Here is a 27223-nt window from a genome sequence, read left to right as displayed (position 1 = left end):
AAGGCTGGACTATTTATTGACATTCTGATTGCATTATTAGGCTCGAATCTGGCTGTTTTTTTGCTTGATATTCGATCATTACCTTCTCCACATTCTGCTTGACTTTTAACGTTTGACCATTATTTATTTGATTTATGACTTTCCAGTACCAAGACCAGCTACAAAAGCTACCCATTCCAACCTTAGAAGAGACTTGTGGTCAATATCTCAAAGTACTTAAACCTCTTCAAAATGAAAAGGAACATGAAACCACCAAGGCAGCCGTGGAAAAGTTCCTCAAGGACGGCACCGGAGCTTACTTGGATAGCGAATTGCGCAAGTACGCCGAGACCAGAAACTCTTACATTGAACAATTCTGGTATGACTCGTACTTGAATTACGACTCCCCGGTGGTTTTAAACTTGAACCCTTTTTTCCTCTTGGAAGATGATCCGTTCAACAACGAGACCATGTCGGTGAATCCACAAGTAAAAAGAGCAGCGTCGTTGACTTTATCCTCTTTGAAGTTTATAAGGGCTCTCAAGAACGAGACACTTTCCGTTGACAAGTTGCGTAACAAGCAACCATTGTGCATGTATCAGTACTCTAAGCTTTTTGGCGCTTCGAGAATTCCCACCACCGATGGTTGCATGATGCAAACAGACCCCAAATCGAATCATATTGTCGTGATGAGCAAGTCTCAATTCTACTGGTTTGACGTTTTGGACCTGAACAATGATTTGATCATGTCTGAACAAGACTTGGTGTTAAACTTTACCTCAATTGTTCAAGATTCTCTAAGCACTTCGATCAGCGAAGTTGCCAAATCTTCGTTTGGTGTGTTGACCACGGAAAACAGACGCATTTGGGCAAAAATTAGAAACTCGAAAACCATCAAAGACAACGAGAATAACCGTGAAGTTCTCTCCATTATCGATTCTGCCTTGTTCATTTTGTGTTTGGATGACATTAAGCTTCATGACTTATCTGATCTTGCCAAGAATATGCTTTGTGGCTTGTCTATCTTGGATAAAGGAGTGCAAGTGGGAACATGTACCAATAGATGGTACGACAAGTTGCAAATTATTGTCACCCAGAACGGTAAAGCCGGTATCAATTTTGAGCATACTGGTGTCGATGGCCATACAGTTTTGAGATTTGTGAGTGACATTTACACTGATTCTATCTTGTCTTTCGCAAGTTCAATCAATGGCAATGCGCCATCACTCTGGGTTGAGGACAACAGAAAGTTCTCTTCAACAGAGGAGGATTTGGTTACGGTTCCAAGGAAGATTGAATGGGACGTTACTCCTGATCTCTCTCTTGCATTGCGTTTTGGTGAGACAAGGTTGTCTGACTTGATTAACCAGAATGAGTTCAAGCACTTGGAATTCAAGAACTACGGCTCTTCTACAATTAAGAAGAATGAAGTATTCCCCAGATGCATTCGTCCAAATGGCTTTCCAGGCAAACTTATTATGCATTATATGGTAAGGTTGAATGCACTTACGAGCCTGCTATGACCAAGCAATTCTTTCACGGAAGAACAGAAGCAATCAGACCCGTTTCGCAAGAATCCAACTTGTTTGTAAGGAAGTTTTTTGACCTGAATGTGTCGAACAAAGACAAATTGTCATATTTATCTAAAGCTTGCGAGCTGCATGCGCAACAGACCAAACTCTGCGCTTCTGGAAAGGGTGTTGACCGTCATTTGTATGCCCTTTTCTGTGTTTGGAAGCGGTACTTGGACATTGAAAATGAGTCTGAAATCACCACCTCCCAGGAGAAAGTTATTGAAAAGTTCAATGCTATCACGATGAGCAACAGTGACACTATAACCACAGAAAATCAGAGGGCGTCCATCAGTACCCTCGTTGACGATGACAATGAGACTCACTCTTCAGATCAGACAGTGGTGAACCAAGCTTCAGAATCAAGCTTGAGGGAACTCCCCAAGTATCTTCAGCGACCTCGGGTGGGATAAACTCAATAACACTGTTCTTTCTACGTCCAATTGTGGAAATCCTGCTTTTGCGTTTATTTGGATTTGGACCTGTATCAGCTAACGGTTTTGGTTTGGGCTATATTATCAAAGACGATTCGATTTCTATCTGTGCAGCATCCAAGCATAGACAAACTGAACGTTTCTTGGTAACTCTTGAGTCCTACTTCAATGAAGTTTACCGCTTGTTCAAGGAAACCCATGAAGGACCAACCAATGCGCCAATTGAAGCGAAGATCAGAACTTCACCTACAGCACCTAAAGCTTCGCCAGTTGCAGCTGTTGCACCTACACCAGCAAAGGCTTCCCCAGCGTTGTCAACTTTGTTAGGAGGATACGGCTATTTCGATATGGGAGAAGAAGACATCAAATCTAGAGGTCCAAGCCCTGAACCTCCTTTCCTCAATAAGATGAACGCAGGGTTCTCGGTGAGAGAAAATTGGAAAGAAATTGCGTCTTTCCGAATATTGAAGTCTCTTGTGTCGTAAGTATTTATTATCTATTTATTCATCAAGATACATCATCTTACAAGCAACAATGTAGTAAATGTAGCTTGTTTCATGCTATTGCTTCAAATACCAAAGGAACCCTGGTTAAAGGCCGCCCGCAAGCTGGCTTTGTTGGTCCCTTGATTTTTATGGTGTTTGTGACTTTGAGGCATGTTCATCATAGCCAAATCACCCGCTGTATTCCTTGGTGGTCGCTGGTGTCCAGCTTGCCCATAAGGAGCAGGCTGTTGCTGAAATCCTCCAGGGTGTGATTGCTGATTGTACGGAGGCTGGCCAGGTTGTTGTGGATGCTGTTGGTATGGTTGTGGCATTGCGGGTGGAATGTTCTGGGCATGACCTTGAGGGGGTCCTGGATGGTATCCTTGGGGTGGAGGCTGGGCATATCCTTGGGGCGGAGGCTGAGAATAACCCTGGGGTGGTCCTTGTGATCCCTGTGGTCCTTGGGGGTAATTCTGCACTGGACCCTGGGAATATCCTTGTGAAGGATCTGGAGCATATCCTTGGGGTGGAGCGGGGTTGTAACCTTGTTGAGGGCCGTAAGAGTACGACTGCGGTGGTCTTTGAGGATAGCCTTGTGGTACTGGAGAATAACTTTGGGGATGTCCATGCTGTGGTACATGCTGATGTGGTACTTGCTGGAGTGCTTGTTGAGGTATTTGCTGAGGTGCTTGCTGGGGTACATGTTGTGGTGTATGTTGTGGTAATTGTTGGGGTGCTTGTTGTGGTAATTGTTGTGGCAATTGCTGCTGTGGAAAATGCTGAAGTGGTGCTTGTTGTTGGTGATTTTTATGTTGATGGTGATGGAGGCCCTTCATAGGAGGTGAGGATGAAGGAGGTGGCATATTTGGTCCTTGAGGCATTGGGGTTGCAAAGTTTGGACTATTATACCCTTGAGCAGATTTTTGCTGAACAGGGTGGTTTGTACCGTTATATTCTTGAGATTGGTAAGATTGTTGATGAGGTGGGTGACGCTGTTGAGGCTGTGGAGCGTGTTGTGGAGACGGACCACGGCTCGATGAATCTTGATGGAAAGAGATTTGCAGTCTTAGTTGAGGCGATGACGATGCTGGTCGCGAGCCATGATGTTGAAGTCTTGGCCAGTGGACTCAATGATTGCAGCTTCACTGTATCAGAACCTGGCATGCCCTGATTGGGTGAGGGGCCATGGATACCGGCAGTGAGTGAAAGGTTCGAGGTGTATTGTGGCTGATGTGTGACATGTGTACCAGAAGCAGTCAAAGTTGGCGACAATCCTACATCAGCGCTGAGATTTGGTGATTTTGTTAGCTGCTGCTTGGACCTTGGTCGCAAGTGTTCAGGAGTTCTTGCTCTTTGTTGTTCGTGACGAGGAGTGTCCTTCGAAGGGGGTAAAGGAGGCTGATCAGCTTCTTCCATTGGCGCTGCTATGGTGGGGATAGAGTCGTTAGTCATTGTAATCAGCTGGCCATTTCCTGGTTGATCTAATTGAGGTGGAGCCATATTCCTGTTTTCTCTTATTGGAGACACGGAAGCGTCTTTTCGCTTGGATTTCTTCTTTCTCTTTTCGTGTTCATTGGTTTCTGGTAAGGGTTCTTGCAACATTGGTGTTGGATATGGTGGAAAGTAACTACCTTCTGGACCTTCTGGCATGAAGTTAGGAGGTGGGCCGGGAGGAAAGAATCCTGTTGGCACTAAAGCATTCATTGGAGGTTCCTCATTTTTCCTTGACTTCTTCTTCTTCTTTTTTCTCTTTTTCTCCTTCGTGTCAGGACTGCCAGGAGCCGATGGGGGCTGTACAAGATGATCAGCGCTATTTACAATATTCTCCTGAACAACGGGAACAACAACACCGTCTTGGTCGTTAGGAATGATATGCGATGCCCCGTGTTCCTCCACGGGTACATGGTAGTTTTCAAAGGGCTCCTGGGCGATTGGTTGGTCCTGATGATCATTAGGAGTGCTGTAAGTTTCATACGGTTCTGAGTAGTATTCATTAGAACGATAATCTTGCGGGTTGTGATTGTAGTTGTTTTGGTAATCTGCCGGTTCAGGCTGAGGCATAACTTGTTGAGGATACATCGTTGGAGCTTCATGGGCATTCAAGTTTGGCGCCGTGTAGGTGTGGTTGGGATGAGCCACTACATTGGGATGATCAGTGGCATCGGAATGAGTCACATTAGGGTGTGCCGCAACATTGGGATAAGCAGTGGCCGTGGGATGAGCCATAGCAGGATTTGCTTTAGCAGTATTGGCCTTAGGATGAGCCCTTAGCAGGATTTCCCGTAGGATTGGCTATGACTTCACCCCCTGGAGCTGCGTGGCTTCTTACCGGTGATACAGGACTGTCCAGGCGGTGGTGGTCGATGTCTATGTTTCTTTGGTTGCTTTGGAAGCTTCTTTTCGACATGGGTTTTAAGGTTCAATTTTTCCGCAAAGTCTTTGGTGGGAATCTCGTCGTCTGAATCGTTAAGAGACTCCAAATACTTTTTGTATTCATCAAGTTCATCACTTTGGACCTGGTCTGGAAAATTGTAATCATCATCTGTCGATTTATCCATTGTTCCAGCATCGCTTCCTCCTCCAAAGTAATACTTTGGTAGTGGCTCATCCGCATCTTTCAGGGGAGGTGGAGGTGGAGGTAGCGGCATGTCTTTGTGACTCCCATTTGATATGATTCTATCTTTTGGTGGAACAGTGGGAGTGGTCTCAAACTTTTTCAAATAATCTTCTGTAGAGAGTATTTGTTCAGAAACAACGATCCACTTACGCTGGTCGAGGACCTCGACTTCGGCGATCAATGATCTACCAAAATTCCTCTTCACTATACTATGCTGATCCGATCCAAGAGACGATAGCCACGTCCATATATAGTAGTCTTGTATTGTAACGTCTTGGATTGTCAATTCAGTAAAAAGTGGAATGTTCTCATCGACTTTTCCACCGAATGGAGCCCACCCTGGATAAAGGTCGTAGTCAGAAGAGTCCAGAATGTCAGTTAATCGTCCCATTATGCGTCGAGACTCTTCACTGAGAGATGCTACTATGTCTGCGGTGGAATCTTTTTTGAATATGTTTTTGAGAATCGTGTAATTTTCCACAGACATAAAGTCATCTTTCTTGTCAAACTTTATCGTGCGTCTGACCTTGCTTAATAGCTCGTACACGTTTTCCGATGGCTTGGTGGACTTGAGTAGAACGCAAGGGATTTTTATCATGGATTTCACCGAGTCGTTATTTGCAAGTGGAGGGTACGAGTTGGAGATAAGTAACGACTGAAGGGTCTTGGGAAGTTTCAATGTATCCATATCATTCTCCGGAAGCATTGCCCGCAAGAAAGATAAGAGCAAATGGAACAAGGCACCAGAAGACTGCTTCCACCTATCTAGACCATCGATGAAACTGTGATCTCGGTCTATGGTTGCGTCATAAAATGCTGATTTCATTCGTTCTCTGGCTGGATTAAACGCCCACAAACTAGACATCTTGGCTATTTTTCGGCCACTGAGGTAGTTGTATTGGGAGTTGGACGCTATACTCACCAAGAGATCCAAAAAATCGTATACAATGGAGGCATGAGAAGGTGAAGAAAGACACTTGGGCATAATTGTGAGGAACGCCGTTCTTGGAAATCCTTGCTCCTCCTCTTTTCTTTTGAACTCAAGGTACACATCCCAGCCTATTATCTCGTGATTTGGTAACCGACTCCAAAGATACTTCATTGCACACATGAGAGTGAATTCATCATACTCCTTCACTATTCGACGAAGTACCTCTTCCGAGGCCACCGTTCCCCCTGGAAATGATGCTTGTAGAAAAAGTTCCAATTGGTGGTCGTCAATCCGGGATCGAAAGGGCAAAAATACATGTGGGGTTTTAGTGCCTCTCAGCTTGAGTTCGCCGGTTATTAAATGTAGAATGGTTTTAAGATTGCGCCTAGAAAACTCATCCATATGTATCTTACTAGTATGTTTGTCGCCGTTCCGAGAGGTATCCGGAAGCGGCGGAAGTTCTAGGGTGTCCAACTGGGCTTTCGAGACCACCATTGTGGAAGTTTGTTGATCCGACGCGCGCGATGAGCACAGCCCAAACAAAGGCTGGGGTAGTTGCTGATGAGAAGATTATGTGCAAACTAGAAGTAACTAAAGAGTTTGGACTAAAGGTGTAGACTATAATTGTAGAGAAGTGTAGAATAAAGAGTTTACAAGAGAATCTTTGCATAGAACAAGTTATATTGTTCGAACTACTCTATAAATACGTAGTCAGTCTTGACATATTTTATGACTGGGATTGAGTCAATCCCACGAATCCCCGCTGATCGACGTTGAAATTGTGCTGGGTCAGCTGCTGTTCATTCAATTGACCCAAATCAACCATGCTAGCAGCGGGTCGAAAACCTCCGCTTTGGAATGTTGTAGGCTGTCTTCCCATGGCAGTAAGATTAGACATACTGTTTATGGCTCTCAAGTCTCCACCGTGGTTTGCATCGAGTTGCATGTTCTGCATTGACGCCTGGGAGGCCGCCGGCAAATCAGTGAGACTGTGGTGACTAGAAATAGGATGGCCACCATTAGACGGTGTAATTCCAGCACTAGCCTCGGTAGGTATGGTAGTGTCACTAGAGCCCCTAGTGGACGTACGGCCCTGATCTTGGTTGCCTCCAATATGATGGGGAGCCACTGAACCCGGAAGAGACGACGGAATTGGCTGGTTTGATCGTATTTCTGCTTCCTGAGCGGGATTGAGTGTGGTGGGAATGGTGGTGGGCATCAGAGCTGTATTGGCTCCACTGCGAGACGTCACCTGGATCACATAGTTTGTCTCTTGAAGCACAGACTGTAAATCTTCGAACCCACCTACAGTAGCAGCTAACTTTGGGCAGTCTTTGTGCGCAACAAGGATTCCACGAAGATTGACGAGCTGGTCTCTAATCTGGGTTACCTGAGACGAGAGGTTGCGGTATCCCGCCGAGTAAAACGCCAACTCCTCCTCCATCTTTACCATGAGCTGCTTCTTCCGCTTTCTGCATTTCGAGGCAGCAACCCTGTTTCTCTCGAGGAAAACCTTGCGCTTATCTTCGTTTTCATTTTGGCTCTCGTTGACTTGGTCAGAACTACTTTCCGTCTTTGTAGCTGGTCTCGACTCCTCTGACTTCTTCCTCTTTTGTTGTTTCTCAGAGACACTGGCTTTGCGCTTTGGTGGAGCTTTCTTCGCATTTCCCTGTTGGGTATCTTGCGTTAGTGGTGGCTGTGCAACCTGCTGAATTTGAGACGGAACGCCCACAGAAGGATGCTGCTGGGTATTGTTATTAGTCTGGGTTTCAGCGGTGGTGTTCTGAACTTCCTCCGGATGAATTTGATTGTAGCCGAGTAAACTGGACAACCCCGGAGTCATCGGGTTTGCCAACATTCCAGGGTTGTTCAAGTACTGAACTTGTCCCCCAAATTGATACCCGGGCTGGTTGATACCACCCGGAGTCAATCCTGATCTGAGATTCGACTCGTTGGGTGTGAGACCGGAATTTCTCAAGTTTGTCACGAACTGATTGTATTGTGGGTTAGAGTCGTGAAGATCGTTTCCTTGTCCTTGATGGGGCACATTAGCAGCAGCTGCTGCCTCGTCGGATGAGGGATGACCCTGGTTTACTGCTCCGTTAGCAGGAACAGCTCCATGGTGATTGGCTTGTCCTTGAGGGCCGTCATGATGGCTTGTAGCGGTCAACAAACTATTCCATAAATTGATCCCCGGTGTACCAGGGTTCAGCATGTGCCCACTCATAGTCAACGGGGGAAGTTTGCGGCCACCTGGTGTGAGTAGAGGCGGCGTTATGCCCGGAAGCTTCTGATTCGTTGCATCAATATTGGAAATATTTGGGATCTGGAGATCATGTTTATTGGAACCGGATCGTGGTGGATTCTTAATACTAGGGTCTTTTTTGTCTGCAAACGATCTCTCGAACGGATTAGGCTCCAAGTCAAACGTCAACTTCAGCTGTTGTTAGTATACTAGGAATGACGTAATTGAACGTAGAAAAGGTTAAACTTGTTATGTGTTCCTGAAACACGCCCAACGCGGAATTCCGATGGTTCCTCAACTCTCAAGCGTTGTGTAACGGCCAACTATACGGCGCAGATCATTACTTACATCACTAGACATGCCGGTTTTGATCTTGTTAGTCTGATCAAGGAAGAAAATCTCTTACGTCACTAGGGTGAGGTTACACAAAAACCACCCCGCGGTACCCGCTGAGTAATCTCGCTGTATGAAGTCTTCGGGTTAGTGGATCTATATGAAGTCTTGATCCTATATGAAGTCTGGTAAATGAGTCCATATAAGTCTACAAGAACTATATGCAAAGGGCAACTTCTAATCAGAATTTTAACTATTTTTCTTTGGCCCTGAATTCTTCTGCCTGACTCTAGCTGTGATATCTACTCTAGTATGTTAAACATCTCTTCACTCTCTTTAGGTGGCGATTTGATCTCTGGATTCTCCTTCACAACTTCCTTTTCCTGTTCTTCCAAGGGCTTGTTAGCAGGAGCTGCTTGCGGTGGTTTCTTGTTGCTGATTTTGTGAGTTTCCTTCTGCTTTTCCTGTCCAACTTTCGTAAATTGCCTTCTCCATCCCGTCGTAAATGGTTCAGGGTCGAACACTGGGAATGGATGTGCCTCGGTATTGAAGACGTATTGGTCAAGTGGAATCTTGTTAGTTTCGTCAAAGAGGAGATACAAATACTTGAGGGTCTCAGCAAACCAAAACGACTCAAGGTTGTCTCGCTTTCTTGGTGGTATCTGAGTAACATCGGCTAGCGACGTGTAAGACACTTCTCCCTGGTTATTGGTGACTTTGGTATGTTTGACAAAGCTTTGGAATATTTCGTACCCATACTCACGATACTTGTTGTCACCCGTTAACCGGTACAAATAAAAGAGAGATTCCACCGTTTCTGGTCGTTGCAAATTGTGTCTATCCAATGGCTTGATAAAGAAGTCGGCTTGGCCATTGTCTTCCTCGTTAAATACCACAATCTCTGGTGACAATCCAGTGGGAACGTCTTTATACATGCGGTAACATGTGTAGGTCAACTCTTCACCTAGTTTGAAATGTGATTCTCGTTCTTCGTTCCAGAATGGTTGCTTCTTTGCTTCCTGGTAGGTGAGTCCGTTCGTGGCTCCAACCGCCAAGAGACCGCCATAGAAACAGACCAAGTGGTCCATTTTCGGGCTCAATGGACCTCCAATACCATGCTCGAGCTCACCTATGAATGTCAAGCCGCTCTTGGCTGTTTTGCGTACCAAGTGCTTCTGAACTCCTGCAACTGATTCTCTGTACATGTCCCAGTATACTTGCTCTTTTGTCTGAAGATGCTGCTTGAGCAAGTACTCGTAGTACGAATCTCCACGCGAGCCCAAGCGAATCAAACTTCCTTGGTATTTTCCAGTGTCGGGATGAACGTAGATAGGTACGAGACCGTCCTGAGGCTTATTATTATCAAGAATTTCCATGATTTTCTCAGCCTTTTCCCAAAACATGGCTTCTCCCGTAAGCTTGGCCAAGTACTTGAATTCCAATTGAAGAGTAGACACCTCTGCCGTGGAAGATGCTCCATTATCGACATGATTTTTCACACCCTTTCCTGTTTCGAGGTTGACTGAAGAGTAAGGAAGTCCGCTGGGACTTTCAAAACCTCCAATGAGGGCATTAGCGAGATCCACCGCTCGATCCAAATACAAATCATCCTTCGTCAAATGATGGGCGGATAAGAGACCACCCAACATGCGAATGGTGGTTTCAAAGACATTGACCTCATAATCAAAATGGTAATTCAAGTCGGTCTTTATCCACTCTCTGGCCTGTTTCAATTGGTCGGGAAGGTCCATGAGAGCTAAAGTATCGAGAGAATCGACAATCATCCAGCCTAATGGCTTGGGACCCATGTTCTCACCTTTTTCTGTTATTGGATGATAAACATCGGTTCCCCAGCCATGGTTTCGGTAGGAGTTCCACGATTCCAAGAACACCTGGCGTACCTCTTCCTGTCTGGAAGACCACAGAGTGGTAGATTTACGATTGGTAACCACGTAAAAACCCAAGTATAACACCAACGAAACCAAGAAACCTTTGAACAACATGACGATTTTGTTTCGTTTATGCGATACAGCAAGCGGCTTTTCCTTGTAGAGTGGTAATCCGGCCGGTTTTGCTTTCCACTTTGAGCCCAACAGCGTACGGTTGTGGGCCATGAATCAAAGAAGCCACTTGGTTTGAAAGTACTATGTGCAGTAACTTAAATTGGAGTGCATACGGCAGCGAGGATAATGATGGAGATAGAGGTAGAGAGGGAGGATCAAATAAGAAAAGGTAGGGTATTGTCGTTTATATATCACGAAAAACAAAGCTAATTAGTCATGTTGTTGAGCTTTCCAGGTTAATAATTGAAATTGCAAAAATTTTAAAAACTGCAAAATGCATCATAATACAAATAGAGTTCACCGTTGCCAGCAACTTAAAATAAGAGATGATTACTGCACCAAATTCATTCCATATAATTTAAGCTTTGCACTTTATGCACATTCGGATGCGGGCAATCTCGGGCCAAGATTGTGCATTGCGCACATTTGACAGGAAGCCATATCGAGAACATTGAAAGATATTATTAGCACCATAAAAGCGCACACGGCATAATTCAAGCCAACTAATGAGTTCTATGACCACACAGGTTTTGCTTTAGTTATCAAGGGGGCTTATGATATATCACCCAATTTTGGCCATCGTAGCACTTTTGCGCCATGACCTAATTTTACGTCAAATATGCACCTAGATGGCTGCCGTCATGCACCAATTGCAGCCTCGCAGCCTCGCAGCCGCATTCACGTGCAAGAAGAAGCCGATCCTCGCGCCCCATTGTGGAGACACCTTCAACCAAAGAAATAAAGAACCTCCCCGAAACCCACCAAAATAACAACCTCCAACTCTCGTATCTAAGAGATAACTTGCCTTATTCAACTAACCTTTCCATCTTTTCCTCATCGTCCCTTCTCTTTACCCATCCCCCTTTGGGCCACACCTGCATACAATCTGCATCCATCGGCCGAAGGTTACCGACGTGCAACTAGTTAATATTTAGATCACGGGCTAAAGGTGAAAGATCGACATTTTGTTTCTTTGCTCCCATAATATCGGTCCCTACTCAGTCTGAGATCCTCGACTAACTCATACTTATCAAGAGATTACGATCTTTTGTATCCCTGACGAATAACCCCAAAGCAAGGTTTCCTGAACCCTTGCAATTGTCAGAGCCTCGGCTCGCTAGGGTATCAAATTGCAGCTACGATGACCAACAGACTGCCACTGGAAGAAGCGTCTTCCACCCCACCAGGAAAAAAGAAATCGACCAGAACCGCAGTGGCGTGTAAAAGTTGCCATGGCTTGAAAGTAAAATGTACCCCGGCTGATGAGCGTAATCCTTCCGGTCCATGTCTTCGTTGTTTCAACGCCAAGCGCAAATGTGAGGTGGATTACAGTCACTCTCGGAAGAAAAAGAAGAAGAACGAGGCAAGCCCTGTGCCTGACTCTGCACTAAGTTACTCGGACCACATCCATCTGTACGATGGTGCCTCAGACGCTTATTCCAATGGAAACGCTAACATTATTGCCAAACAGGAAGAGACCATTGCCAAGTTGACAGAACAGGTGCGGATTCTCAAACAACAATCATCGTCTTCCGCAAACCGCTCCCCCATAGAAATTTCACCATTGATTTCCGAAACCGATTCTCTTGGGTTTGTACTCAAAAGTGATCTTGAAAGCGAGCTAGCCATCCTAGCTCAGTCCAACACCAATCTTAATGAGCTTGCACACAAATTGAAGGAAACAGCAGACCGCCGCAACTCGTTACTCAACGAGGGTTTTAAGAGAGACCTTGTATCTCAGGGCTACTTGACAATCGAAGAAGCTAGCAGAAGAATTGACCTTTACAACACCAGAATGTTCCCCCAGCATCCTCATGTCGTCATTCCACCTGTCACTGATGTGGAGGTGTTTCGTATCGAGCAGCCATTTTTGTTCAACTGTGTGATGTCCGTTACCAATTCGGTTCACCCCGGTCCTATTGACCAGGACTTGGCCCTCACAATTGAGAATATCGCTACAATGGGAGTTTCAATTGAAGTCATGGTGACGGGAACCAAATCTGTCGAGTTGATCAAGTGTCTTTTATTGTTATCATTATGGTACAACAATCCCGAGATGTTTAGAAACAGACGCTATCACATCTTGAATGTTCTATCGGTGACCTTGTTGCATGACTTGGGTATAGTCGCCAAACCAAACGATTACTTCATGGACTCCGACAAGGATCTTGGTTCTGGAGGTACGTCCAACACAGAGTATCGTAGATTGGTGATGACATTGTACAGCATAACTGTCAGTTTCTGTCTCATTCTTCGAAGAAGCATATTTGTCAAATGGACTCCTTTTGTTGAGAAATGTTGTGCTGAGCTTGAAAGCAGCACTGATGAAAGGTGGAGAGAGTTTGCCGTGTTTCTGAGACTCAACCATCAACTAGACCGCATTCACAACATAGTCCATGCACCGGAGGTGTCTGAAAGAGACTATAGTCCATCTGTCTATGTTGTTCATGAGATGCAAAATGTGCTTGCTCTGATCAAGGCCAAACTTTCCAAATCAAACCATGCCTATCGTGCCTACTACTATTCAGTAGAAGCCTACTTGCACGAGCCGATCTTGAGTCAAGTTCTCATTTATGACAGCAACAGTTCCAGTGATGTTCATTTGAACGAGAAAGCTGTCAAGTTGATCGTAAATTGTACAGCTGCCTGCCTCAATTCGATCCAAGAATTTAACCAGCTTCGAATAGAAGAGCTAGCAGCCATTCCATTATGCTACGCTTCAAGAATCATCTACACCGCAGGAATGTTATTACGGCTTCGATATCTCATTCTTCTGTTACCGTCGCACATTGAGAAAGATCTTGTCCCTCGCAGAGCCATTCAAGTTATACAAAGGCTCAACGATAATTTCGCCGAGGCATCAGTTCTTCATCCATTTAACCATTTTTTGAAAAAAACTAGGCTTGTCTTGCAATTATTCATCCAAACTTATGTCTCGCAAGTTCATGATATCTTGCAGAAGAGCGGTGGTACACCGCAAAACTTCAAGCCCGTGGATCCAAGAGCAAAAGAGGAAATGGAAACCTTGGTAACCAAACCAGAAGGAGGAGGACTTATCACAACCGCCAGTGGAGCTGCGTATAAATCACAAGTTCCAATAGACTACTTGCTTTATGCTGCATCATACAAAGAGAACAATCCCAACGCAACCATCTTAGAAAAGAGGTACGCTCCTGAATCCAATACCAGAGAAAACAACTCAGCAAACGGTACACCAAACAAAACCGCAAGTGCTGGTAATGTACCACCCTCAAATACCAACTTGACTCCCCAGGTGGGACCAGAACCCCAAATGCCTTATTTCCCGAAGCTGACAGGAACTTTACCACTTTCCAACAACATGACATTTCTGCCAAGGCAAATGGATCGCATATCGGGGTCGTTCAATTACTCTCAGAACCAGCTAGAAACTGAACGTTTGAGCGACTCATTCGGAGCACTTAACGATGAATTTTGGGGGGACTTAATCAGCAATGATTCTAATAGAGTTAACTTCACCAATAGCAGCGCAAATCAGTTGAACGACGAGGTTTTCTTTATGAACTAGTCTAAGATTTGGTCTACCGCAAGTATTATATTTAGTATGTATTTTAAAATGTTACTTTTTGCAACAGTACTGCGTATATCTCTTGTGCAACGACTGCGAATTTCTGCTCAAGGTTATGAAAAAAGATACTCAAGATAATCACAACGACGTAGGATGGCGCTCCTTTGGTGTACTAGATATAGCAAGGGTCTTCAGCGGCTTACTTGTAGCTAATGCTATTTTGTCGTGGTTTTTCACCTCATCGTCAACTTGGGGCTACGATGGAAAATGGATCAATCCTTCGTATTTATCGTTTAAAGTGAGGAATAACTTTGTCAATCTTACACTCGATGAGTTGGCCAAGTACGACGGACAAGACAAAGCACTCCCATTGTACTTAGCCATCAACGGCAGCGTCTACGACGTCTCAGTGTCTAGGACTATTTATGGCCCTGGAGGACCATATTCGAAATTTGCTGGCAAAGATGCTGCTAGAGCATGGGTTACGGGCTGTTTTGGCAAGCCAGATGAATTTACTTACGACTTGAGAGAAATTGACGAAAAAGAAGCCAGAAATGCCATCCAGAATTGGCAAGACTTCTATGACAATCATCGCAAATACTGGTATGTGGGAACTGTTATTCACGAAGAGATAACAGGGCCTCCACCAGAGCCCTGTGAACATGTAGCATACCCCGGATCATAACTTTTTTTACGAATATACCACATAATAATGACATTACTATTTATGCTGTGCAGCCGCTGCATCCAAGCTTTTCTTCAATGTCAGACACAACTCATCCTTATCTTCCAAACCCACACTTATGCGGATGATGTTTCTATCGATGTCCCACTGGGCTATTTCGTCTAATTCTTGGTAATGTGCCAATATAGCATAGGGACATGCTAATGTGAAATTGGTTCCCAAAGATGGCCCTTTATGTAAATTCACTGCATTGAAAAATGCTACTGCATCCGCTGGATCCTTGAAAACAAAGGAAACCAAACCGCCATACCCGCCATTGGGTGTCTTGATCTCATCATAATATTTCTTTGTATCTGAGATCATCGGGTAATAAAGCCTGTCAATTAATGGACTGGCCCTGAGAAGTTCCACCGCAGCCACGGTGGTGTCGTTGATTTTAGCTGAACGCTCTGCAAAATCACGAGAGTTACGTTCCAAAATCAAAGCATCTTTGGCCCAAAACAAGTCTTCGTAGTCATCGTTGAAAAACTTCTTGAGCCTGTCGTACCATGAAGACAGAGGATTGAGTATCAAAGAGCCACCCATCACATTGGAGTCTCCGGAAAATACTTTGGTTAATGACGAAGCAACGATGTCTGCATAAGGCAAAACGTGAACGTTGAGAAAGTTGCCCACTGTTTCGTCGACAACAACAGCAAAGTTGAATTTGTCGGCAAGAGATCTGATCTTTTTCAAATTTGGAGTCTTCAATAGAGGGTTAGATGGACATTCACAGAAAAGTGCCATTATATCTCTTTCTCCGCTCTCCAAATCCTGCTCCAACTGTGCCAACGATTCGTCGTCACCAAGACCCAAGAAATGAACACCCGGTCCAAACTTGCGTAAAACATTCAAAGTGTCTACATAGGGGAACCCGAAGCAGACTGAGATCTTGGGTTCATCAACCACACCCAAAAGAGCTCGGTGCGCATTGAAGATTGCAGCCATTCCCGTAGGGTACAAATATACGTCAGTTTCACTCAAGTTCTTTCCCCGATGAGACCTTTCCATTTCTTCTTCCTGGCTGTGAGATTTGTCTACTTTTCCACATATTCTTCTTCTCAAGGCTGATCTAGCCTGTTTCTCGAACTTCAAATCAAGAACTCTTCCGTACTTTTGTTCGATATAGGTATCCTGTTCTTTATCAGATTCTTCATGAAGACTTGAAGCCCGAATAGATGGCGATTTGTGTAATATTTGTCTTGCCTGAAGCTCTTGTTTCAGAAACGACGACCTGGACAGCCGAGGCAGAGAGCTGGCCGAGTCCTTGTGGAAGAGTTCAGCCAACACGTATTCTGCCATTCGTGAACTTATTCCCTCTCCAGAGTGCTGCCAGTAGCTTTTGGCAATAGCAAAGTGATTGACTGGGAAGAAAACAACACCAATGGTAGATTCAATAATGCTTGATTTTTCATCCTCCGTTGAAGGAGGAGAAGTGCTCAACTGGAGCACTCTAACCGGAACCTGCTCTTGCGAGTAAGTTTTGACAAACTCCCTACATCGTTTAGCAACCTTATAAGATGGGAAGATCATACATCTTTCGCCTTCACGACCATATTTGGATTGAAGATTTTCTGCCAAATCTTGGATCACAGAATGGATGAAGAATCGAGGGTAACCTGAAGTCATTTTTTTCGTAACCCATTCTTCACCTTCCTCGTAACTCACAGTCGCTTCCCACGTTGGTAGAGTCACAGACACGGCATGGGGCGTATTTTGGGGTATGGGCACCCCCACATCTTGACTGGGCATTAGTTCTCACCTACATGTAATATGACTAAATAACTGATGCCGAGTTGCCTGCAGGAACACATAAAGGTAGTAGTACATTACTATAAAGTATATGGCCAAATAGCAAGTTGTTTTTCAATAGGGATGCAGTATTAAGTACAAGTATTATGAGCGGATACAGTTAACCGAGCCTTGCAAGAGGCGGTCACGATCGGCTGAAGCAATGTTTTTGGACCCATTGGCAGTAGCTGATTCTGTGGAAGCGACTGGCGCTTTACGATTGTGTTGCATATGAGATTGAACGAGATGTCCAGCTGCCAAGGCAGAGCAAAGCGAAAGCTCAGCAGCTAGAACCGCAGAAGCAACGACACGGGCCAATTGACGAGCATTTTCTCCTGGATTGGTAGGATGAGGGCCCTTTACTCTGAGCAAGTCCAACATGGCACCTTGAGGTTCCAATATGGTACCACCACCAATGGTTCCCACTTCGATGGATGGCATGGAAACCGAGATCACGAGATCACCATCGACTTTGTTTACCAAAGTAATACAGTTTGAAGATTCAACATTTTGAGCAGGATCTTGACCGCACGCCAAGAATACAGCGGTAACCAAATTGGCAGCTTGGGCATTGAAACCTCCAACAGACCCAGCCATTGCAGAGCCCACCAAATTCTTGCTCACGTTGAGTTCCACCAAGGCATCGACATCGGACTTGAGAACATTTTTAACCACATCGGCTGGAATTCGAGCTTCAGCAACAACAGACTTACCACGGCCCTCGATCCAGTTGATAGCAGATGGTTTCTTATCAGTACAGTAGTTACCAGAAACCGAAATCACCGTCATGTCCTTGAAACCGCATTCTTCAACCATGTGCTTAAGACAATATTCCACTCCTTTTGAAATCATATTCATTCCCATAGCATCACCAGTCGTGGTTCTGAAACGAATAAACAACAACGTACCGGCAAGTGCCGTCTTTATATGTTGCAATCTTGCAAAACGCGATGTAGAATTAAAAGCCTTTTTGATGGTCTTTTGACCTTCTTCGGAGTCCAACCATAACTTGGCGGCACCAGCGCGAGCCAATGTAGGAAACGACACACATGGTCCTCTTGTCATTCCATCTTGGGTCAACACTGTCGATACACCACCACCAGCATTGATAGCTTTGCATCCTCTCATGGTAGAAGCAACAAGACATCCCTCTGTAGTAGCCATGGGGATGTGATAAGACTTTCCATCAATATTCAATGGACCGGCAACACCGACAGGGATGGGCATGTAACCAATGACATTCTCACAACAGGCTCCAAACACACGATTGTAATCATAGTGCATATATGGTAACCGATCAGAATCTAACGAAGGAACACCAGCCATTTGTGCAATAGCTTTACGACGAACAACAACGGCACGAGTATTATCTTGAAGCTGTTTTTCCAATGCATAAAGTGGTAATTTACCAGACACAACAAGATTTGTGACTTCATTATCGGATAACGTCTTTGTTTGTCCATCCTTCATGATTTGTATGAGAGTGTCGAGACTTCTGGTATGCTTTGGAGCAATTGTCAACTCATCAGAGCTATCGGATTCGGAAGTACTCGATTCGTCCTTACCACCTTTAGCAAAGCTCTTTTCGAAAAATTGAACCACAGAAGATTTTCTCTTTTTACCAGCCTCTCCGTTGGAGATTTCCTTCTCAATCAACTTGTTAGTTGCCGTAATATGGAATCTCGACGCATTCAAGAAATAAGCATTGATGACAATCGAGATAATAAAGCCAACAAGCAAAAACTTTGAGATCAAATTATCCTTGATCGCCATGCTAATCTTGTCATAAATCAACCAAATTAAATCCTCGGCTTGAACGAATATACCCATTGGCATGAACAAGCGTTGTCCTACAACTGTGACCACGGTTCCGTTTGAGCTCGAGCCAATATGTTGAATAAGAGCGGTGGAAAATACTGGGGTTTCGGAATAGAACAACAGGTCGCCAACTTCGGAAGAGTAAATCCACGAGCTACCAAAGGAAAAAGCATGAAACCCGAAAATTATAGCCACCACGGCAAGTTTGAGGGAGACGGCTTTTGGGTTGAAGGTCGACTCTTGGTCGGGGAACTCAATATTCGAAGACTGATCGGCCACACTTTGAGCCACTAAGCTTGAGACACCGTCCTCTTCAAGGGCCTGTTTCAAGGTTTCAGTGCGACGTGCACGGCTGATTTCAACCTTCAATGCAAGGATAGCAGAAAAGAAAGTGTAAACTAAGAACAAATCGAAACCGAGGATGAAAGAACTAAGAATGCAGAAGTTTCTGAGACCCACCAAATGGGATGCGTAGGTGGCACAAGTGGCCATGGCGCCAATGACGACGACATGGTCCCTAAGCAAGCTCACGGTGTGAGACGCAATTGCACTGGAAACGATGGACTTAGCATCCAATTGGGATAAAGTTGCTTTTTGTACGGTTACAGCAATGGAGACTTTGTGCTTGAAACCAATGATGGCCACGAGGAAAGGAATACCCTCTGAGAGCGACAAGAGAGGCACTTTTGCATCCAAAAAGCGAGTGGTAGTAGCCAAGGCGAAAAGAAAAGCGAAAGTTGAGGAAATAATCGTAGCCAATGCCAATCTGAAATTGGAGTCAATTTGTCTCATATCATAAAACACCTTGAGGATTGTATACCACATGGCGATATATGCTACGGTGATCAAACCAATATCAAATGTTTCAGCACCCTGGATGGCAGATTGAAGACGACGAATACCAATTCTCACATAATCGTGGTACTTGGCAAGACGGTTGTTGTTTCTGGCTCTCCAAGTGATCCCGCCGACATTGATCTTGTCCAAAGATTGCAATTTTTCCTCGACTGAGTCTGCTGGTGAAACCAAAAGGCGCTCGTTGGCAGCAGTTCCCTCGATAGTATTTTCTATGTTGGGCAAGGTGTCGATATGAAGTCTGCTGAAAAGAAGTGGTACGACCACATAATGGTCTGAAGTTGCGTACTCGGCACCATCTTGGACCTTGATCCATTCCAGCTGTCTGGGACCCTGGTAGAAGCTGACATTGGACATCAGAGTGCCGAAATTCTCGGGCACGTATTCATCTACAACTGCCAAATATGCTGCGGAAGCCAAAAGCGACGTTGCAATTATGAAATGGATTGGATACTGGGCTGACTTTCTGGCCAAGCCACTAGTAAGCACAGTAAATGTCTGTAGCATTCCGACAACACGGGTATTAGTAATTAGGGCACACCAGTAGCGTCGCGTTCTGCGCCTTTTACGTCAAAATATTTCTACTGGGCGTCGTTTAGAGCAGATGAGGTGTCTGGGCCTGCAAGGCGTTTGGTCTGGTGAGTTGAGTGGTATATGAAGTGAATGTATGACTTAAACAGGAATTCTGGACTTTGCGAACGTATGTGATTATTTGTGACCTTGGGCTGTGTTTGCCATAGTAATTATACGAAGCACGTTTTCAGCCTACCAAATTTTAATTTTTTTCTATAGCTTATTTTCTCTCTTCTTTTCTGTTTTAGTGTTTATTAGTCTTGTCCTTGTACTCTACTTAAGCGAAACCAATTTGATGTCGAAAGTGAGCTCAGAGTTGGAAGGGATTCCTGGTAAGGCTTGCGAGCCATAGCCCATCTTTGGAGGAATAACAACCCTTCTTTCGCCTCCCACGGCCATGCCTGCAACTCCCAAGTCGAATCCTTTAATACATTCGCCCTTTCCCAATCCAAAAACGAATGGCTTACCAGAGGTGTTCTTGTCGAAAACCTTTCCGTTTTTCAACTTACCAATGTATCTAATGCCAACTTTGTTTCCAGACTTGGCAGTGGGTCCCTTTCCGACCTTTCTGTCCTCGGTGATAACTCCACCAAGTAAGGTCTTGGTGGCGAACTTCTTTTCCTTGTCTTCAGACTTGTCATCCTTCTTTGGAGTATCTTTCTTTTGTTCCTTCTTTTCGGTTTCCTTTTTTTGTTCCTTCTTCTTTGGTGTCTCCTTCTCGTCCTTCTTGGCCAAGGTGGAGCCGGAAGGTCCTTGTTCTAATTCCTTGTTGAACTTGACGGACTTTTCCTTATTCTTCTTCGACTTTTTCTTGGGAGTTTCATCTTCAGCCTCGTCAGAAGCTCTCTTTTTGTTGTCTTCCTCCACCAACTCTTCTATCTTGTTCTCAACATCAGAAGCATCCTCCAAATCGTCCAAGTCGTAGTCTTGTTCCTCGAGCAACTCATCCTCATCGGGAGTCAAATCGTACTCTTCCGAGTCATACTCGTCATCGTAATCATCTTCAGAGTCTTCGTCAGCAGGGTGCTCGACGTAGTTACCAGTCAAGTGGATAGGGTAAGAACCAGTGACTACAAAGTAGACCTCTTCATCTGGAGTGATGGTCAAGTCGAGGGTCTGCTGGAACTGAACCTTGGGAGAAAGAGTACAGACGACAAACTCAGAGACGTCTTCATCATCTTCATCATCCTCGTCGTCATCGTCCTCGTCTTCATCATCTTCATCTTCATCATCTTCGTCTTCATCTTTAGAAGCCTTCTTTTTCTTTGGCTCATCTTTCTCGTCATCCAAGTCATCATCTTCTTCTTCGTCTTCTTCGTCATCTTCATCATCCTCGTCATCTTCATCATCATCGCCCTCATCGAAATCGTCGTCGAACAAAGTGCTTCTTTTCAACAAACGAAGAGTCGATGGCTCGGCCTTGTCATCGACTGCCTCGGGGTCCACAGCAGCCAAAGTCAATCTGATGGTCACTGGGAAGTCCTCCTCGACAGCAGGGGCAGGGCTGAAGGGCTTAAGGGCCAAATTGTATGTGGAAATAGGAAGTAAGCCAGACATGGTGGTGATGGTGATGTAAAGAAAATGAGATGAGATGAGGCGATGGGCTACAATTTTTCAAACCTGCATGGAGCACCCGTGGGGTTTCTACTGAAAATTAACGATTTACTGTATTAAGTATACACATTGGTACCGCCCCGAGAGACAGAATGAAGAAATTTTGTGTGGTAGATCTAAAATTTCAACAAGTGAGGCTTGTCACCAGACTTCAATGAGAAAGATGAGGACAAGTATTGCTTCAACAAAGGAGTCTTCTTGATGGCAGACAACAAAGCAGCGTCAACAGACTTTTGGTCGGCAATTCTCTCTTGCTTGATTTCTTTCTTTGGTTGTTCCTCGTTGAAGAAGTCTTGCTCAGATTTCTTGGCTCTTGGGGTCTTCTCTCTGGCAAAGTATTCAACGTTGAACTTGGAGACATCAACTCCAGAAACGTCAACCTTGGTGGAGGTGGCGATCACGTAACGAGCGTTGACTCTTCTTAATGGAACACCGTTGGCCTTGAATGGACCAGTAACCAACAAAGTGTTGTCTTCCAAACCCTTGAGGTAGACAACTCTCTTACCTCTGAATCTACCAGCCAACAAGATGACAACGGTACCTGGAACCAAGGAAGGGCGCAACTTCTGGGGACGAGCAGTCTTTCTGCTTTGCTTGGCGACTGGAGCGTCTTGAGATTCGTACCACTTTGGAGCCTGAATGTTAGTAAAAATTTGAAAAATAGCGATCAAAACAGCATTGGAACATATTAATTTCAACCCAGCGTTACTTGTACTCGGATATAACCTGGTGTGTCATAATTCAATAAATAATTCTTATCTTTTCGACCAGATGTGCAAGACAGAAAATCACCAAGATCAGTCATAAAAGCACATTTCAGGTTATATGAAAGTAACGCAATGTTGTCCTTGCCATTTCCGTGCTCTAGGGTGTTCTTTTTTGTATCGATATACATACAATTTGACTCATTTCTAACGTCGATATATAGCTTCAATAAATTTTTTCACGTTTCTCACTTTTCGCCAGGAACTCGCACCGAATTTTTGTGTAACATTTTCACTCACGGGACTCTGGGGCTTAACCCTAAGTCACGTGAAAACGGTTGCATCAACTAACGGCTGCAAATACAATAGCTACTGATACAATCATATATTGATACATTTAATCTGAAGTGGTCACCTTGACATTCAAAATTCCACCATTGATAGCTAATTGGTGTTCTTCTTCAAGAACTCCAGGGCGTACTTCACCACGACCAATCTCGACACTACGGCCAATTCTGTGGTGTTCTCTCAATACAAAGATCAAGGTTCCATCGGCATATGCTCTAAATGGTAAAGTTTCGCTCCACTTGAAATTACCTTGCTTGTCACCCTTGGCCAGTCTCAGCTTGTAGAGAGTCTTTTCCTTCTCTGGAGTCTTCATGACAACTTTAACCTCCAACGAAGATTGCTTGAAACCATGTGCCGAAATAATGGTAAAGCGTCCAGCACTAGACTCACCAAGAAAGCTCAGCTGCATGCTAGTATCCATAACACTGCTCATATCGGTGTTGGAACTATCATGTCTTCCATGACCACCAACATCCGGCTTCTGAGGAGGTGGAAGTACCTCGGCATGAACATTAGGTACTGCTTTAACGCTAGGGGGTTTTTCCTCATCGAACGAAGGAGCCTCGTCTTGCATTTCACTTGCATACTTCTTCTTGGGCTTTCCATTTTCATCCTTGGAATGCTCATCTTCATTCTCATCACTTTCAGCTTCGTCACTATCTTCATCATGATCCTTTCCGTTCTCTTCAGCATTAAGATCACGTTCATTGTTTTGCTCGTTCTTCTCTTGCTGCTCCTTTTGCTGTTTCTCTTGGCCACTTTCACCTCCACGTTCGTTCTCACTACTCTTCTTTTTGCCCAAATTCTTAAAGAACATACCTCCTTTCGTCACACCATCACTAGCCAAGCCCAATCCCGTACCAACAGCATTGCCAGCCAAGCCGGCGGCTCCTCCAACAATCTTCACTGGTGCTGCAGCAACCGATCCCAAATCAATTGGTAATGCACTTGACGAGCTCAACTTGGGTCTGATATACTCCGGCTTGAACGTAGCACGTAAATGGACGATTCCTTGGGTGTCCAAATGAACACTAAATTGAGTAGACGTCAATGGTTCAATAGTAGACAAGTCCATATTGGCACGTCCTAACAATCTATCGTCATGAGTCAAGTCCCAATCATACACTTCCAATAACAAAACTTGTCTGGAACGAGATATCATTGGGAATTCAACACCTTCGTTCCAAGATGGATCCAAAGTCTTACGCTTTTTGTCGGTTTTGAAAATTCTAATACCATCTAATTTGATGGCAACGAAAGGATCAGACTTTCCGTTGGAATCCAACGCTTGCAAGTTTTCGGCTGCGAGGATATCGAGCTTCAAGTAGCCCACATCCAAGATGGTGTCCAATGGAGCCAACTTGACAGCAGAAGGAAAGAATTCAAGTCTCACAGTGAGCTGGTTCTTGTCATTGATTCTTAAATGAATTGGTTTGTGATATGCCAGCTTCAATATTTCAATCGTGTCCCATATTTTCTCGGCAAAGATATCCTTTTCATCATCAACTTCAGCCTTCTTGGCAAGCCTCAATATGAGTTTAGAATTTGGCAAATCCCTGATAAACCCTTCAGAAGTTGAAGGAGTCGTGAGTTTCTTACCTTCAATTTTACTTGTGATACCAGAGGGGTATGCTTGGTCGTCAAACAACGTGTGAACGTACAATTCTGAAGCACTGAATTTTCCATCAAGGATGTGCACAACAATGTTTCCTGTCCTATACTTGATGGACTTGTCCAAAGGCATGTCGATCTTTGGAGGCTCGGGCAAATTGTCCTCAGCGACATCAACCCATTCATATTCGTCGGGGTGTTTCTTGAACAAGTTTTCTTGTCTCTTTTGTTTCTCCTCTTCATCTTTCTTGAGCTTGTCCAAATGTCTTTGGTATCCAGCTTTGTCCTCCTTTTGTGAAAGAGTGTAAAGAGGCAAGGTTGGAATAAATGAAAGAGAGTATTGTAAAGAGCCCTTGTTCTGACCATCAAATAAAACAGGTTGCTCAAGGATTTCCTCGGCACCGTCATAACCCAAGAAGTAACCTGCCTCATTCTTCTTCAAAATCTCATTGACATTGACAGCAACACTTCCAAGGTTTCTGTCCTTTCCTTCAGTTTCAGCATCCATGACTTGAATTAACAAATGCTGATGCTGAGTAGTAACGGGGAAAAAGTAAACTGTATCCCAAACTGGATCCGTAGTCTCACCAATGGTGACAGTTCTGGCTTTCAACTTACCATCCACGATAACACGAGCATATGGATCAACCTTTCCAACAGATTCCAAGTTGATAAGATTAGAGGCACCTCTCAAGTGCAATCTAAGACCACCAATAGAAGCATTGAAGTGAGTGTCTACAACACTACTGTCAGTCATACCAAGAGGCTTCCAACCTGCGCTGATTTTGATTCGTGAATGTGGCCCACCTTCTCTGATTGGTTGACAAGTGATCCATTGTTGGCCTCTAGAGGTTTCAAAGATCAAATCTTGAAGACTAGCATCCAATTTGGCAACAATATCATCGTCCGCTGAATCCTTGATCAAAACCTGCACTTGTGTTTCCGATTGCTGGGTAATCAAGGATTCAAAAGACTGGTTCCAAGAAGGTTCGTTCGTCTGTCTCAATCTACGACATGACTTTGTCAACTCATTGTTGACATAGATCTCGGCGTAGGGGTTCAAAAGCCCAACAACGGAGCGAGAAATGTCCAAATCCTTAGCTCCGTGAAGATTCAATTTAAGAATACCGACTTCGGCTTGAGTGTCAACCACCTTTGTACCATCCTCTAAGGTAGCAGGAGGTACACTGGCGAAGTAACGAAGGTCAAATTCGATCTTTCCGACTGTTTTTCCTCCCTCGGTTATACTCTTGGTAATATCAAGTCTTTCTTCTTTTTGAAGCAAATCACCCAAAGAATAATCAACGTTACCAATCAAGGTATCGTCCATCTTGTCCTTGACAAAGTCATAGACATTGAATGAAAGGGTGTTTCCATCCAACGAATTAACCAAAATGTATTTTGTTTCGGCAAAAATTGGATCGTTATTCAACTTTTTGATCTTTGTCTTCTCACTCACATCGGCGTTAGCCAGAAGCTTGAGCTCCACATAGGGATTGATACTATTGGATTTGGTAGACTGACCTGTCTTGAGATTGTGGCACCGCTTGATAGTCACAGCCACGACTCCAAGGGAGTCGTTAGATTGTTGTTCCATGATTTCTGCAACGTCAATATCCAACGAGTTGGGGGCATACAACATTGGTCTCAAGTTAGAATGAATCAAACCGTTGACGAACGAAGCCAAACCTGGAATAAATGACATGATATCAATTCCCAAAGTGTCACCACCTACAGGCTTCAATGCGTAATCGATGACAGGAGCTTCCAAGAACTGAACTGAAACCATCTTGAGATGTGGAAAAGTTTCATACAATTTGAACTTGATGTTCATTCTTCCTGTAAAAGACATGTCCTCCACAAGAATAGGAAGTGACTTTTTGATGAAAGCCTTTCCTATAGTAACACCAAGTGCAACCTTAGGATTGATCTTCTTCTTAATTTCATTCTTGGTCATGTCATCGGTATCGTTGGGAGTAAAAGAAAAAGCCCAGTCCATTTCAATATGATCCTGACCCTTCAAGGTGTAAGATTTAATACTATCCACACGAGGAGCTTTGGATCCCAAGGTAAACTCGTCCAAGGACAATGCTTCAATACCAAAACCTGGAGCTTGATCCTTCAACACCTCGTTAGCTTGGTACATAACCTGCTCAGACAATGCAGGCATGTAAATAACCCAAAACTTGTCCAAGAAGGAGTTCAACCATTCCATGGTTTCCAATTCATTTTCAAGTCTGTTGCTCGAGTTAATTCTGGTCATATCATCACGAATATCACGGTTGAATCTGCGGAATTCTATACGATAGACGGAGGTTGTGAAGATGAACACAAGTCCGAGGGATAAGATTCCCCATCCCCATTTCGCAAATAACCAAGCAAAGTAGCATGTACCAATAGCTAAAGAGGTATTCCAGTACCAATCACCGTAGAAATGATCCACCACATAGTCTTCAATGCGCTTCATCAATTTGAGCAACTCCAATTTATCTGTAGCGTTATCGGACTCCCAGAAACCCACATTTTTCCAGGAAAAAGTAGACTGTTCCCGAATACTCACCTTCTTCTTCTCCTTCTTGGGAGCTTGCTCTTGCTCTTGCTTTCTCTTCGAACCGTCCACTGGCGGTACTTTGGAAGTATTGTTGACCTGGGCCTGTCTGTTAAACTGTTTGACATCATCTATGTTTCCAGATGGACCGCCTTGAGGCCCATACTTGGGAACATCTCTATCCTGGGGGTTAGTATTTTTCCATTGAGCTCATTTTTGTATATTATAATGCCAGCAAACAACCACGATTTATCTACTGCCACAACCAACAGCAACAATTGAAGGCATTAAGTGAAACCTTGATGATTCAATTGTAATACTGAGCCGCCCACGCGTAGTTCTGTGTAATTGACTGGTCTTTTCACTTACTTTAGCACCCATGGTAGATGGATTTAAGAATTCCTCGAGATTAGATCCTGAAGCAAGGTTCAA

General features: G+C 44.3%; 12 protein-coding genes across 12 annotated transcripts; 3 read left to right on the top strand and 9 right to left on the bottom strand. All coding sequences in view use genetic code 12, as the record gives it.

Annotated features, from left to right (window-relative positions):
* Positions 1-134: 134 nt before the first annotated feature.
* On the top strand, positions 135-1502 carry CTN1 (carnitine O-acetyltransferase; the record flags this gene model as incomplete). Its single annotated transcript, XM_001482716.1, has 1 exon — positions 135-1502. One exon carries the CDS (start codon positions 135-137, stop codon positions 1500-1502), a length of 1368 nt encoding a protein of 455 aa, XP_001482766.2.
* A 1050-nt stretch (positions 1503-2552) lies between these two features.
* PGUG_04720 (uncharacterized protein) lies at positions 2553-3350 on the bottom strand (the record flags this gene model as incomplete). The annotated part of the gene is made up of 1 exon (XM_001482715.1): positions 2553-3350. One exon carries the CDS (start codon positions 3348-3350, stop codon positions 2553-2555), a length of 798 nt encoding a protein of 265 aa, XP_001482765.1.
* Positions 3351-3417: 67 nt separating this feature from the next.
* Positions 3418-4695, bottom strand: PGUG_04719 (uncharacterized protein; the record flags this gene model as incomplete). The annotated part of the gene is made up of 1 exon (XM_001482714.1): positions 3418-4695. The coding sequence occupies one exon, from the start codon at positions 4693-4695 to the stop codon at positions 3418-3420; it is 1278 nt and encodes a 425-aa protein (XP_001482764.2).
* Positions 4696-4769: 74 nt separating this feature from the next.
* Positions 4770-6512, bottom strand: MSB1 (Msb1p; the record flags this gene model as incomplete). The annotated part of the gene is made up of 1 exon (XM_001482713.1): positions 4770-6512. One exon carries the CDS (start codon positions 6510-6512, stop codon positions 4770-4772), a length of 1743 nt encoding a protein of 580 aa, XP_001482763.2.
* Positions 6513-6744: 232 nt separating this feature from the next.
* On the bottom strand, positions 6745-8244 carry SKO1 (Sko1p; the record flags this gene model as incomplete). Its single annotated transcript, XM_001482712.1, has 1 exon — positions 6745-8244. The coding sequence occupies one exon, from the start codon at positions 8242-8244 to the stop codon at positions 6745-6747; it is 1500 nt and encodes a 499-aa protein (XP_001482762.2).
* A 653-nt stretch (positions 8245-8897) lies between these two features.
* MNS1 (mannosyl-oligosaccharide 1,2-alpha-mannosidase) lies at positions 8898-10709 on the bottom strand (the record flags this gene model as incomplete). Its single annotated transcript, XM_001482711.1, has 1 exon — positions 8898-10709. One exon carries the CDS (start codon positions 10707-10709, stop codon positions 8898-8900), a length of 1812 nt encoding a protein of 603 aa, XP_001482761.2.
* Positions 10710-11799: 1090 nt separating this feature from the next.
* On the top strand, positions 11800-14205 carry WAR1 (War1p; the record flags this gene model as incomplete). The annotated part of the gene is made up of 1 exon (XM_001482710.1): positions 11800-14205. One exon carries the CDS (start codon positions 11800-11802, stop codon positions 14203-14205), a length of 2406 nt encoding a protein of 801 aa, XP_001482760.2.
* Positions 14206-14320: 115 nt separating this feature from the next.
* PGUG_04714 (uncharacterized protein) lies at positions 14321-14890 on the top strand (the record flags this gene model as incomplete). The annotated part of the gene is made up of 1 exon (XM_001482709.1): positions 14321-14890. One exon carries the CDS (start codon positions 14321-14323, stop codon positions 14888-14890), a length of 570 nt encoding a protein of 189 aa, XP_001482759.1.
* Positions 14891-14926: 36 nt separating this feature from the next.
* Positions 14927-16681, bottom strand: STR2 (cystathionine gamma-synthase; the record flags this gene model as incomplete). Its single annotated transcript, XM_001482708.1, has 1 exon — positions 14927-16681. One exon carries the CDS (start codon positions 16679-16681, stop codon positions 14927-14929), a length of 1755 nt encoding a protein of 584 aa, XP_001482758.2.
* A 144-nt stretch (positions 16682-16825) lies between these two features.
* On the bottom strand, positions 16826-19900 carry HMG1 (hydroxymethylglutaryl-CoA reductase (NADPH); the record flags this gene model as incomplete). Its single annotated transcript, XM_001482707.1, has 1 exon — positions 16826-19900. One exon carries the CDS (start codon positions 19898-19900, stop codon positions 16826-16828), a length of 3075 nt encoding a protein of 1024 aa, XP_001482757.2.
* Positions 19901-20239: 339 nt separating this feature from the next.
* PGUG_04711 (peptidylprolyl isomerase) lies at positions 20240-21523 on the bottom strand (the record flags this gene model as incomplete). Its single annotated transcript, XM_001482706.1, has 1 exon — positions 20240-21523. The coding sequence occupies one exon, from the start codon at positions 21521-21523 to the stop codon at positions 20240-20242; it is 1284 nt and encodes a 427-aa protein (XP_001482756.1).
* Positions 21524-22681: 1158 nt separating this feature from the next.
* Positions 22682-26710, bottom strand: PGUG_04710 (uncharacterized protein; the record flags this gene model as incomplete). Its single annotated transcript, XM_001482705.1, has 1 exon — positions 22682-26710. The coding sequence occupies one exon, from the start codon at positions 26708-26710 to the stop codon at positions 22682-22684; it is 4029 nt and encodes a 1342-aa protein (XP_001482755.2).
* Positions 26711-27223: the final 513 nt, after the last annotated feature.

The sequence above is a fragment of the Meyerozyma guilliermondii genome, genomic scaffold, assembly GCF_000149425.1.
Source record: "Meyerozyma guilliermondii ATCC 6260 scaffold_6 genomic scaffold, whole genome shotgun sequence".
NCBI lineage: Eukaryota > Fungi > Ascomycota > Pichiomycetes > Serinales > Debaryomycetaceae > Meyerozyma > Meyerozyma guilliermondii.
The sequence above is the reverse complement of the archived record's forward strand: the minus strand, read 5'-3'. Positions and strand labels throughout refer to the sequence as shown.